The sequence below is a fragment of the Takifugu flavidus genome, chromosome 20 (genome assembly GCF_003711565.1).
Source record: "Takifugu flavidus isolate HTHZ2018 chromosome 20, ASM371156v2, whole genome shotgun sequence".
In the NCBI taxonomy this organism is placed as follows: domain Eukaryota; kingdom Metazoa; phylum Chordata; class Actinopteri; order Tetraodontiformes; family Tetraodontidae; genus Takifugu; species Takifugu flavidus.
The window spans coordinates 4,193,727-4,207,764 of NC_079539.1; the positions used below are offsets into that span (position 1 = coordinate 4,193,727).

At 47.3% G+C, this 14,038-nt stretch overlaps 1 protein-coding gene across 5 annotated transcripts in view; it reads left to right on the forward strand.

Moving 5' to 3' along the window:
* The window catches only part of lamc3 (laminin, gamma 3), a 55,072-nt gene that overhangs the window by 24,213 nt on the left and 16,821 nt on the right, over positions 1-14,038 (forward strand). For all 5 annotated transcript variants that reach the window (XM_057018528.1, XM_057018529.1, XM_057018532.1 and 2 more), the window contains 5 exons: positions 215-351; positions 729-848; positions 5,476-5,674; positions 11,626-11,732; positions 13,531-13,758. In XM_057018528.1, coding sequence (XP_056874508.1) covers positions 215-351; positions 729-848; positions 5,476-5,674; positions 11,626-11,732; positions 13,531-13,758 — 791 coding nt within the window. The remainder of the gene's footprint in view (positions 1-214; positions 352-728; positions 849-5,475; positions 5,675-11,625; positions 11,733-13,530; positions 13,759-14,038) is intronic.

Consider the following 14,038-nt stretch of genomic DNA (forward strand, 5'->3'; position numbering starts at 1 on the left):
GCTTTTACCAAAAGTGCTCCCAGTTGTTTTTCTCCAGATTTCACGGATCATTGAGCAGGGCCCCCCTCTCATGCACGGTGATATGTTCTAGCCCCGCTCTTGTTTATTCGCTACGCTAGCGCTTGTAGCTCGGGTCATTTTGGAGTCCTGTTCCCCGCGACAAGAAGGGACATCAAAGGTGGTGCCTCACGAGCGCATGCATGTGCCCGTACAGGTGCAAGCCGGGATTCTACAACCTCCGAGGAGTCAACCCGGAAGGTTGCCAAGCGTGTTTCTGCTTCGGACATTCGCTGGCCTGCTCCTCCTCCAGTCACCATGTTGTGGCAAACATCACCTCTGACTTCCTGGAAGGTAAAACCCAACAAGACCAAGTGTCTTCCCTCTGGACCGCCATCCCTTGCACTCACATCATATCATCAGCGTTCCCATCTTGTTCAGAGAAAAGGAAAATCTGCCTTTTTCCTCCCCTCATCGCGGTTGGAGTCTCGAGGCGTTCATATAACCAAAACAAACGCCTGATAAATTGACCCAAAAATGAGATTCATGTCAGCATGAGGGAAATATTATTACCAAATACCTGCAGGTATTTATCAGTCATACACGTAGTTTTCCCTTCACGGCTCCTCTTGGTGTCCTTGCTGCTGCCTCTGTTCATTATTTTCACCAAAGACAAAAAAAAATCCCAGGATGGAGGGTGATTGGCAGTTTTCCCCCTCTTTTGCCTGCAGATCAGGACGGCTGGCTGGGAGAGTTCTTTGGCGGGCAGAGTTACCCCCTGCTGTGGAAGGAAGGTGAAGTCTACCTGCTGCCTCTTTCTGAGGATGACATTGGCTTTTACAAAGCTCCTGGTGAGTCGAGGGGGGGATTAGAGGTCATCTTTGATGACAAATGGGTGTCGGGCTATGGTTTGGTGTTCTGGCCTTTATCCTATTAGCTGAGAACTCCTACAGCTGTTGCTAATATGTAAATAATATTAGTGCCGGTGAAAAGTCCTCAATGTGTTTCTGTTGTCAGTCGAGAGATTAATCAGGCTCTTTGGCAGAAAGACGTGAAGCAGTTACTCTGACACAATTTCCTTCAATCCGCTATCGGAACCATTAGCAGATAAGGGAATAAGCTGGCCAAGCTACGGGACTTAGGGCCCGTTTCTATCAGCCGCCCCGCCACCGAAGGCCTGACGGAATTGGATGTCTCGGCCATGCTGGAGAGGCAACAGAGTGAAAATTGGCTTGGCTTCTTCTTGTGCTGGCTAAGTCGGTTCCAGACATCAACTCGCAGCCCCTCCAGCTCCAGCACAGTCCACAGCCAGAGGAGGTGGGGGGGGGAGGAGAAGGAGCAATCCCATTAACTCCGCATCCTGGAGGTTTTTAATGCCCAGTTCGCACAATCACAGAGAACAACTCTATTTGGAGGGAGCTTCTTTTAGACGGTTAAAAGCCTGCGAGGACGGAGGGGTGACGGAGCCTGGTCAGTCTCAGCTTGTGAAATATCATCGCTCACGCGCACCAGTGCCTTTCTGATGCAGAAGAACAGGGCACCTGTGATTTTGATTCGTAGATGAGGCTTTCTGATGCTTCCTCCTCCTTCCGTGCTAAGTAGTGTTCTCTGGAGGCCACCACACAGCCGGCCCGGCTGGCCAAGAGCCGCTTTGTGGCCGTCTGCTTATCTGCTCCATGCAGCACTTGTTTATGTTGTTCCTCCACATAATAAATTCACAAATCTACTGGCTGCCACCCCTTTAATGATCTCACCCCCCCCCCCCCCCCCCCTTCCCTCTTTCGCAGCAGCGCATGTGGACAGTTACTTTAAAGATTATGAGAGTTACAGACGCTTTGGCAGTGCCCGACTCTCTTTACTTTTAATTTCTATTTCTGCTGAAATCCCTCCGCTGTGTTCGCCACCAAAGTGAGACGGTAATTCTGAGTGACAAGTCCATGCTGAATATTAGAAAGCATGTATTTCCTGTGTTTTTTTCCTGCAACTGTATTTGCCGCCGTCGTCCAGTTCCTGCGACGGCTGTCAGGATTCACTCACCCGGGCGCTTTATTTATTTAATTTTAATTGAATTAAGTTGAGAGACATCCGAGGAGCTCAGCCAGCTCCAGAAATATCAAAATACTGAGGGCCAAATGTTGCAAATGAATCTCTGAATTCCCAGTAACAATCAGCCCAGTATGACCACTTGTAACCGCCTGATCCTGGAAATCGAAACGGTCGGAGTCCCCGCGGAGACCCGGCAGGCTGAACGCTGCGGTGTGGCTGCCATGAATAATCACGGACCAACGTGACTCGCTACCCCGAACGGACGCTTTGACCTCCCTCCAACCACCGTGGTTGCCACTTGAATTCGCTGGACGGTAACTGCGGCTCACTTGGCTCGCGCTGGGGGGGGCCTCATCTAACAGGAGTCCTTACAACCATCTGTTGAGGGACTCGCCACGTTGATCCTGTTCATATCATGCGACACAGGCCGACCTGCTAAGCCCGAAGCAACGGCGAGGCTGAAAGAAAGATGGAATTTTTAATGAAATTTCCTCTCCAGAAGGCAGAGGAGCATATGGCTGCTTTGTGGTGAGGCGGAAAAAAGACGGTGAGCCGAGATCTAGGAGAGCAGCTCCAGGACGGTTGTCACTTTGATTCAAGCTTCGGATTTGTCTAAAAGCTCTAAAGTGCTACCTGCACCCAGATCTGCATGTACTGCCGCCTGGCGTCCTCATCAGAGGGATGGGGGGGGGGGGGGGTTGGGAAGATGGCTGGCTGAGAGCAGAGCAAGAAGCAGATTTCTTACAAATGCAGTCTAGCAATGAGACTTTTGAAAAAGGTCACTTTAAAGGTCATTTAAAGCGTTCTGGGGCCTTGAAGCCACAGTGTGATGAGCACATTGTGAAGCTCTTGTGGGAACTAGATGTTCTACCTGCGGTAAACGCTTGGCAGGAACCTTTTAGATAAATAGACAGACAGACACCCTTCAAATATCACTTTCTGACATGGTTGGAGGCACCGGGAAACACACGTCTCACGGGAAGGAGGTCGCAGGTTCGAATCCCCTGAGGGCCAGGGGCATTTGCATGCTCCTCCAAATACTCCAGACATTTATGAAATGGGTAAATCCCTGTTGCTCCATCAGTCACATCAAAATTGTTTTCAAGGCACGCTGCCTGTGAGAACATATCATATTCATTCCTCGCATGCTTTCTTATGCGGGGGTGGCAGCAGAGATATATGGAAGGTTTGCATTTTAAATCTGTTTTAATCGCACCTACAGCTGGAAACACTGCAGCATTTAGATGTAAACGGCTTACTGAGGTAAAGGAGAATAGAGATTTGCAACATCCAGAGAGAACTTGTGCCTCTTTTTGGTTCATTATAGTGGAGGAGGTCTCACCAGTGGAACTACCACAGTTGGAGGGTCAATTAGAGGAAACATGGTGCCTCTGTCCAGTAATAAATCAGCCAGATATAACAGCGGTTCCGTTTGAAACACCCCAGCATAAAGGTGCACTTGAAGAAAAATTAGCTTGGACCCATGACCCACAACACAACAGATTCTCTTTTCCCAGCATTGCTTTGGCGTTTCATGTAATTTAGACAAAAACAATGTGGAAGATGTCTTTATTGCATGTAGGGGTTTAACAAAAGGGAGACCATGAAAGTTATGGTATACGTGGTCAGCAGGGCTCCAGACCACCAGAACAAGTCACCTGTCATGAGGAAAATTAGGACACCTGTGATGTGCATCGACCTCCCAGAAAAGCCTCCTTTAGTCTTTTAAAAGCTATTAGCATCATTTGACAGAGGCTGAAATTGTCGGTAGGAGAAATGAGTCTTTAGGAGAATTGATGTTCGAAATATGCATGATTTAAAAAGAGCCTTTTTATTCAAAGGTGTTCTGATGGCTTCAGAGCCACTGGAGTTATTTGGGGGGGGGGGTAATTGGCCCTGGTCCTGTTTATTGGACTTAGGAGTGTGTATTGATTACTAATTTGATTCCTGCATCATCCCCATATTGATCTGCTGTTTTGTTTTTTGGGGGAGGGTTTTCCCTCCAGGAGTTCAAATATTTTAATGCCACAGGACTCGCTCTCCTCACTCTAGGCTAATAGGCGTTGGATTTAATTTAGGCCTTTTTTCTTTCCAGAGTGGCTTTGTGTGTGTGAGTGTGTGTGTGTCATCAATATGTATTGATTTTGAAACTTGGCTGAGGTGTGTGGCAGCTCATTTCACTCGAAAGTGTTTTTGTCTTGCCTGGTGATGAGTTATGGTTGTTGAGCAGATCTTCCTGATCGAGTGTCATTATCTATTCCTATTGAATCTGAGCGCTCATTGGCTTGACTGAACGTTGAAGCAAAAGAGCTATCGATTAGTGGTATAATGCAAGCCTTTCCTCTTTCAGCCTTTCTCAATAACGTTATTATGTGTCAAATACGACCACAGCTGAGTGATGTATGTTGATTCATAAAACGCAGTGTTGCGCTATGAAATGAAGCTTTTGAAGGCTAATCTGATGGGAGGTGGAGGCATACTATATTTAAAAAGGCAGATAATGTCATTAGATCTTAAAATGCATTTGCTTCACGAAAACAGAAATATGATCCTATTTGGACAAAATCATGCATTTTGAAATGAGCAATCAGGCGCTTTCAATCAGCTGAATGTATCTTCTTGCCCTGATCGCCGGTCCCCAGAAGAGTAGTAGTCTGAGATGAGAGCCTATGTTATTTACTCCACTTGACAGCTTTATCGTTGTGGCTAATTGGTACTGATGCTACCGTGTTTCCGTCTTGTTGTGATTCAGTGATTGGATCGCTGCATATATTGCAGCAGCCTCCATCTTTAGCAGTTTTTTTCTCTACGCTCCTCGGAAGCCAATTCAGTGCCAAGCTAATGCACCCCAGGTGTGAATTTGCCTGCACCAGAATGGACCGGCTGAGATGATAAAGGGTTGTTGTTTGACTAGATAGGCCAGCCGACAGCTGAATTGCTATAAGTGATGGCAAAGGCCCCTCGCAAGCAAAACCATCCACTCAAGTCCTTAACACACTCAACCCCCACAAGAGCTCAGGATGTACTTCACACATGATTACGCACTAAAAAAACAAGGTGGCAACCAAGCATGCAACCTGTTAGTTCTGCCCACTCACTCATCCAGAGCTGGCAAAAGATTGCGGGATAGCTTTTATTTTCCAATGATTCCCCCCCCACCCGGATGTAATTGGTGCAAGACTTTGAATACACGCATGGTTTACATTTTTAATTTTTCCACATTTATGAAGGGCAAGGAAGGGTGCGTGTTTTTGTTGGATGATGGCTAGTGGTGGCCATGACCCTGAAGTGCTGATAATACACTACAGAGAGGAGCGGGTGGAACCACTCCATCTCTCATCCGTGAACTAAACCAGAAGAGCGAAGAGGAATATACAGAATCTACAGCAATTAATCCACTCGCTTTATCCAACCACCCTTTTTTATCTCCAGAGAAATTCCTGGGTCGCCAAGTCTACAGCTATGGCCAGCTGCTCACCATTACCTTCACCTCGGAGACGGCCGAGCTTCTGCCCAACAATGTCACGTTGCTCCTCCAAGGCTCGGACGCCACCCTAACTGCTGAACTTTCACCCCAGCCGCTGTTCAGCCGCGACCCTGACCTCACACCACGACGTTCCTTCGAGATCAGGTACAGTGAAAACAGATAATGGATTTGCGTGTCAGAAAACATTACGAATGAAGCTGCAGCATCAACATGGTAATGAAGCTAAACAACATCTCCTGTTAGCCTTCAAAGTACAATTTTCTTGCACATAAATTTCGTGACTTGCATAAACATCTGGTTTTTCGTTCCTTTAGTAGAGTTATGTTGGGGATTTATGGCGGCAAGTCGGTAGTGAGCATTCTCCTTTTATGTTCCATGAAAAACGCGCTTGTCAACTGGCAATAAATATTGATGTAAATCACCCACTTGCATTCGTATTTACAGCTGTCGGGCTGCATTTGCGCGATTGTTCAATCAGTCGTGCTCAAAGCGGCCCACAGGTGGCTGGAACAGCACAGCAGAGAACGGCCACGTAATCACAAACACCGCGTCAGATTACAGTGTTCAAGTCTGGTTTGCAGGTTCATCAAACAAGCTCCAATGTGATTATTTTGGTAACCCAAGAAATCAGCAGTGATTTGATAACATGTTTTTTTTCCTATGATTACTTATTCAGAACAATATGCTAATTTTGGAGATGTAGAGATTTGTGTCATATGTCATGAAGAGGAACAAAGAAATTTATAAACAGATATCTTCTAAGTCATGAAAAACAGACCTCCATCACCAGATTTTCCCTTAAAATCAAGTTGGTCGACTTTCTCAGTAGCTGCCTGCAATTAACACTAGAGGAAGAACAGGTGTCACCAGGTAGCAGGTGGGGCAATCTGGCGATAAGTGGAAAGTCTGTCGAGGTTTAAGTAGCTGAGGGTGGATGCAGCTGCACAGCGAAGGAGGTTCCAGCTCATTGGAAGCGCGTTGAGCCTCTTTAAAGTCGCTCATAGGTCGAAACATGGTTAAACAGCTGCAGATGTCAAAGTAAAAGCACAAACCCAAGACAGAGACTCTCCAGAAATGGTTCACCATGGTGGCGTTTGGGGGAAGAACAGAAAGGTCTTGTTTACCTCACGAGTGGTTATTTAAGCAGTACTTTAGAGCGACTTAACGCTGGCTACTAAACAGCAGGAAATGTGTGCTACCCTCATTTTCAAACATTCTGTGGGTTAAGCAGCACAGAAGATGGACCTGGAATAGGTTTGAAATTGGATTCATCGTGGTGTCGACAAGGTCTTAAAAGGTCTATTTAATTTGTTGCAACCTGCTGAGACCCCCGAGGCAGACAGAAGGGCGAGTAGGAGTCTGAAGTCCTGACTGAGACGAGGACTGAAGGCGTGGAGGTCCAGTATAGAGCAGCTCAATGCCACAGACGTCGCCTGCTGGGAGAAAAGCTTAATAAATTCCATACTTATTCAAACCTTATTAATTACCCGTTATTACCGATATAGTTTCATGACTGCGAAACCAGCCTGGTGATGAGGACTCCAGCTGCGACGGACTTATTGTCTCGCAGAGCTCAGACTGTTTGAGCTACTTGGAGCTGGAAACCTGTTGCTTTTGTTTTCTAATTGATCTCGTTATGTTCAGCGGGAGTTCTCCTGCAATAATCCCTCCGCTGTTTGGAAACTGAAACCAAAGCGCCGCATTTGTCATCTGCCAGTCGGCATTTTGCTTCGATCGCATCATCGACACGAATCCTTAATCTTTTTCTGGGTTCAAAAATAAACATTTAAAAAAAAAATAAAATAAAGTTCCTCCGACGGTAATAAGCGGTGTCAGCGGAATGGGGGGACGCAAAGAGGGAAATGGTGCAATAACAATTTCCCTTTTTTTTCCCAACAAGGGACAGGATGAAAAATTACAGCTGCCAGCGAGTCTTTCGGTACAAATGGACACTCTAGTGTTTCTTTGTGTAACTCCTTATCTGCACGGCCCTGTCCTCCACACAATTTATTGTAATACAATACAGACAATAAATGTGTAGGCGCCATCACGGCTTATTCGGTTAAATACGAACTCCAACAGAACCCCCCCCCCCCGGCCAGTAAAGGCAGTCGGTGATGGAAGATCTTATTCTGAGTCTTCTGAGGACATGGAATCATGGAATCGTGGACTTCCCTCTCTGATGTCGGTCCTCCTCCAGCTTTTTAAATTCACTTTAGAAGATGTCTAAGGCCTTTTTCCCCCCTCTTGCTCTTCATGGTGAGGTGGCCGATCCAGAGGCGCCGGTGACCTTAGAGGTAGAACGGGGCCAGCGTGATGAACCCTGCTCCCACGGTCGGAGCAGAAGTGGCTGTGTAATCTGTCACACTGTCATGATGAGACCTAATCAGGCCCCGTGACCCGAGGCCCGGGTTTCTTATTTTCCCCTGATGCTCTCTAGCCAGTAAGCATCCTAAGCTAGAATTTTTTAGTCTTCCTTTTTTTTAAACCAGCCCTGGAAAACAGACCAGTTTAATGGAATTGTGTTCGCATTAAGGTTGACATGATATGCAGACTGGGGCTCGTACTCTCTGGTTTCTCCGTGCGCTCCCAGGGCGCGTGTTCCAGTCCATTAGCTTGAAATATTCCTGCAGGGCCTGCTCACACTCCAGGGATCGCACTCTGGGTGGCCTGATAATAGCAGGCAGACAACTGTTGCTGAGGAATATTTCAAAGGGAGTAACCTCACCGCATCAGGTCAGATGATTAAAGAACGATGATTACGGCGCGAACAAAGAGCTGCTCCCGGGGAGAAGAGTCTGCGCCGATGGGTTTTATAAAAACGTAAACACGGGTGGTTGAACTGGGATGAGGTCGGCCTTGTTGAAACTGTTTGAGGGAGAAGTTTCCCCCTCACTGTTGCATATGTGGTGATACAGTGATGTTGAGGGGGCTTCTTGGATGCCCTTTGGAATAGAATAGGATAGAAAGTGACTGTCCTTACCCCCCAAGGGGGGGATTAATGGGGTTAATGGCATCATCCCACGTTCTGTCACAGCTGGAAATGTTTAGACTCCTGGTGCTGACTAAAGGACTCCAAAAAACTCAAAGTAATGGGATCACAGCCAACCCTCACCTGAGTCGAATCAAGTTGGCCGACATCAAAAGTCATCAAATCTGTGCGCTTACACGCGCCATTTCAGTCCACACTGCAGCATCGATAAGGACACGAACACGCGCATCTAAATCAGACGACACGTGTCACTCGGTTGGCGATCGTAATGTAGGGAACCGGACTTCCTGTCTACAAAGTATTTTCTTATCGGCTGGTAAAGAACTTGTAGATGTCGAATCTGTTGGCGAGTTTGCTCAACGGCCGCCACAGCAGAACAGGAGCTCAGTCGAACTGAAAGCTGAATGTGTGAAGTGGCGATAAAGGCTGACGGGCACAGCTCTCCGCATGAGCGCGTCAGCCTCTGACAGCGGCGCCGCCCGTGTAATTCCGTCCTCTCCGATACTTCCCAGTCTCTCCCTGGCGTCTGCGCACTGGTAATGAGTTTCCCCTCAGAGCTCTTGCTAAACAAGCTTTTCGCTCCCTTCGAAAGCCACTGGAGCTCGGAGGACAGACGCTGTTATTGAGTGTTTTTCTCTTGAAGCTCTCCGCAGATCTCATTACACTTCTCAGGTGCACGCTCAGATGCACTCCGCTACGTACTCCAAATTTACTTTTAAACTCTCCTCCCGCCTCAGCCCGGCGTGCAAAGCGCACGTGCAAACACGTCAACTGCGCAGGCGAGGCCGCGCTTTCTGCTTGCCAGCGAATGCAACTGGTTGAGGCCATCTGGAATCGTTATTTTACAAACGGGTGGAACATATGCGGAGAAACGTAAACATGCTCCAGAACAGACGATACGCTGTAAGTACACGATGTAGGTTCTGGGTTTAGCATAATGGGCCAAATCTCACATTGGTTTGGACTGGCAGCCTCTGCAGTCTCCACTGGGGAGGGTTCTCATCTCTTAAGTGAACAAGTGTAAAAATAAACAGCTGGAAATCGAATGAATGGGATATACCGGAATGACAGGAAGTGGATGTGAAGGTTTTATTCCCACATTCAGCTTTACTATGACTACATGTGTGAATTTTAGTCGGCTTTTTTTATTTATTTTTATATAGCTATAGACAGATATAATTTATTTATAGCACAGGGAAACGTGGGTCTTTTATCCAGTTTCCAGACCAGGGGTTTGATTTGGTTGATATTTTTTTAAATTATTTTTTGAATTTGAATGAGTGATGCAACAATAGTGGAAGATAAAGTTGATATTAAGTGTGTTTGTCCCATTCTGGGCTACAACTCTCTTCCAGAATATGGACGCATTTGTGACTGTGTAGCACACAGCATCCCATGCAAACATTGTTGCTCAGCTTCTCCACTGACAAATGTACTAATGATGTTGTACATCCTGTAACAACACTTCAAAAGGGGTCAAATGGGATCAGATCTCATTTTGTTGACGGAGTTTTTCACAGGGGCAGCTCAGGTTCTCTGAAGGCTGTGCAAGCCTTCACTGTCCTCTGACTGGGGCTCTATCTCTACTGTGTGTGTGTGTGTTCTGTGAATTCTTTTGGGCTTTCCTCTCCTGATGATCTGCTCTCATCCACAGTGGAGCGGCCTTAATTACAGCGCGGTTCTCTCTGCACTGTGCTCGCTGCTGATTAAAAGGGACACTGATGCTCTGTAGGGGAAGGCTGACTGGGAGTTTGTTCACTTTCATTCTGCTTATCGCCGTCTGACCGACTCCATTACCGAGGCTTTGAGGCCCAGTTTCTAATTGGCTCTCTATTACTGTGCCTACATGTCAGGCCAGGGAACAAGGACCCGCCGCATCAGCGGAGTCTGTGTGGCACTCTCTTCCTGCCCTCCTGTACATGTGAATGCTGAGACCAAAATAAAATGTTTTCTAAGCTGACACCCTTTAAATTAAAATTGATTGGATATTTAGCTGTTCTCAAGGTTTCATTTACACAAACACAGCTTTAGTCAATCTGCTCAAATCTTAATGTAAACTTTGAAGTCTTGTTCCAGGTTTTCCTTATTTTTTAAATCTAAAGAGGATCAGGACATGCAAATAACACCTGGACCCTGTAATATACTGAAATTTGGTCCAGATACTAAAGAACCCAAGAGGAGTTGAGAAATTGTCCACATTTGTAAGAATTATCAGCACTTTTCCGCTCTGCTTCATTAAAGGGACATTCTGACTTTTTTCCTTTCCATTATCTGCTTCCTTCTGCTGATTCAGAAATAAATAGGAATACCTTTAACCTTGAGCAGTGACAAAGTACACATTTCCTTCCTCTAATTAGCTTGGTTCTAAGACTGCAGGAGCTTTTAGAGTTGTTGAAAAGTTTGTGCGACAACTTTCAAGAGCGGTGGGCTGACGTTCCCCATTCCCCTTCTTAGCTGAGCTCAGCAAATCGGCTGGGGGCAACCTTGACGGGGCTCTTTCTTCTTCCTGGGCGCAGGTACGGTATCGACCTTAAATGCAGCGCGGAAGGGTGATAATAATGAAAAGAGAAAAGCAAACCCCTTCACGTATGCAGGGCGTTAATCCGCTCCTCGCTGCTGGTGCACATCACAAGGACACTTCTGCACCGAGCTGACGCAGCGTCTCATCAGGATATAAAGAAAGTTGCAAAATACCAGCTGTAAAACGGGGCAGACGTTGGCTGGGCCACCCGGCTGTGCAGAACATCACGCAGCAGATGGCAAAGCTCGAAGATCAAGACCCTGAAAGTGTTGAAGTCGGTAAATTTACATCCTCGCTCGTGCTGCACGAGTCTGCACGAGTCTGCTGACAGTGATGTAAGAGCCCGCTGTTAAAACGTCAGCCTGTGATAGAGTTGCCTTCCTCCTTCTGGAGCGTAATGAGACAGCAGTAAAGGGATGTTAATAAATCAGCCAGAGAAACACGTTGGCTTCACTTGTGTCATTTGTGCCTATAAAATATAACGGTCTTGTTGTTTAATGTTTTCTTGTGCATCGGGGCCGGATGGCGGCACATAAAGGTTCTGGAAATGCTTCACGGGCTTCCTGGCTTCCTGTCTTTCAGGCTGCACGAACAAGAGGGGTTTGAACCGGCACTGTCGGCCTTTGAGTTCCAGACTTTCCTGTACAACCTGACAGATCTGCGAATCAGCAACGCTGGAGGACGCAACTGTGAGTGTGCGGCAGTAGGTGGGAGCGCTCGGCTGGCTCCATTTAGCCGCTCTCACACAGACGTGAGCCAAAATGTAGAACTCGTGTTATTGTCGGCATAATTCGCACTGGGAAACGGACCCTTAATACCAGGTGTTACAACCCCCCCAGGAGCTTTTTTTAATTTTTAAGATTTGCAGTCACCACGCTGGAAAACGGTGCAAAAAAGCCCGAACAGCTGTCTGACATCACCAGCGCGCAGCACCGCGCTCACGCTAATTTAATTGGTGGCTCGGGCGGAGGCGTTGTGCCATTCACCCATGTACGTGCCAAGTACACGATGCAAAGTCCGCCCACCCACGTGAAAATGCAAATGAGGTTTTTTTTTGGGGGGGGGGGGGGGTTCCACACTGCATCTGCTGCCCATATAACCCCAAAAAGTCATTCTTTAACTTTGTTAAAAGTGCTTCAATGCTTTGGGCATCCTGCTTAACTTTAATGTTAAATTACCATCATTCCCCCCCCCACCCCGACACACACACACACACACACACACATGCATTTACTCTTTAAATTACTCTCCTCTCCACTGACAGTCTCTTCAGATAGACCTGTTTGGCTTTAACGATGGTGTTGTCTCTTGGCTTTAAAGGCGGGCCGTTGCGAGACTCAGACATTTCATTCCCCCCCACCAATTGAATTCTATTCCTTTCCAGCAATTGAAAAGGAGTGTGAGAAGTCAGTGTATTAATGACCTTATGCTCAGAATTCTCAGCAGCCCGGATGAAATTAAAATCTTGTCTCGTCTGGCGAGAACTTGGCCGGCTGAAAGGTTTTTAATCAAGTGAAATATCGGGTCCAGGGTACGGAAGCATCACGTTTCCATTGGGGGGGGGGGGGGGGTGCTAAGGTGAGTCTCTGGTCCTCTAAAAGGGCATACACATACATCACTATTAACAGCGTACATGGCAGCATCCTGTTATCACAACACGTTCCTTCTTACTTAAAGCCACACCCACTTCTTAGCGCATGCTATCGATGAATATTGCAGATAGTGCTGGCACGTAGCAGCTTCGCTCACTTGTGAACAGCTGTTTTCATGCCAGTATGTCACATCAATTGAGACTCAAAGCTCTGGAATTCCGCAACAAGAAATTGGCGATGAGCTCCGAGCATGTTTGGCGCCAGCGCCCAAACTCCTCCTCGCTGTTTTAGTGTTGATTGCAGATGCATTCAGGTTCCTAGAGCGTCCTCCGGGATGTTTAACAAATCACATCCCAGTTTATTTAACCATGACCCCCTGTGCCGAACTTCCTGATTTAAACCCAGTTTCCTCTGTATTACACGTTGCTATTACAATGCTAACAAACACGGTGGGATAATTCAGGCACGATCCATCCAACCTGGGGGGGATTTTGGGAGCAAGGAGTGAACTGGAGTTCAGGAAGGGATCCCTCCCTCCCCACACACAGAAACTCTCTCTGGCCCCTCCTTGCTGTTGATTTATTCATGGGCCTGAATAGTCATGATGAGGAGCGCATGTGTGGGTAAAGTTTGGCATTTACAGGTGTGGAGGTTTAAAGGTCCATTATATGTGGAGTCAGACTATAAATAAAGGCCAGCCCCTGTAATGAGACGGGGAGGGGCCGGTACTACAACAAAGACTAATAACCTGTATGTTAATAAGACAGATGGTCCCACATTCACATAATTCCAGGGAAAAGCAGGCCCCTTGGGCTCCTGGGAGCCTTTGCTGGACAACTTCTGATATTTGACATCATCGGGTTTGTGACCAACTCGCTCCCTTCCCTCCCACCAGACACGTCCCAGCTCACGAGCGTGACCTTGATCTCAGCTGCCATCTCCGACGAGTTATCCGGCCCGCACGCCCGGTGGGTAGAGTCCTGCACCTGCCCCCTGGGATTCGCCGGCCAGTTTTGCGAGCAGTGCACCCCAGGGTTCACCCGGCAGGACCCCGGCGGAGGCCCCCTTTCGCCCTGCGTGCCGTGCAACTGCCATCAACATGGAACCTGCCACCAGGAGACAGGTAGTATCTGTAACTGTGCTTGTCATGTGATCGTTTCTCACCACCAATATGGTCCAATCGCCCAACAAGAGTCTCTGAACTCTGCTTGTTACGCCTGTACTAATTTTGTTCGGAATGGTTCATTAGCGGGGAGAACTGATGGGACTGATTGGGCTACGCTGCCTCCAAAGATCTTCTTTCACTTTTGAGCGTCCAGTCAAAGAAAATCATTGCAAATTCAGGGCAAACGGTCAGAAACTCGAAGAGACGTGATGAACATGAGACACGTGGGGAAGTGGGG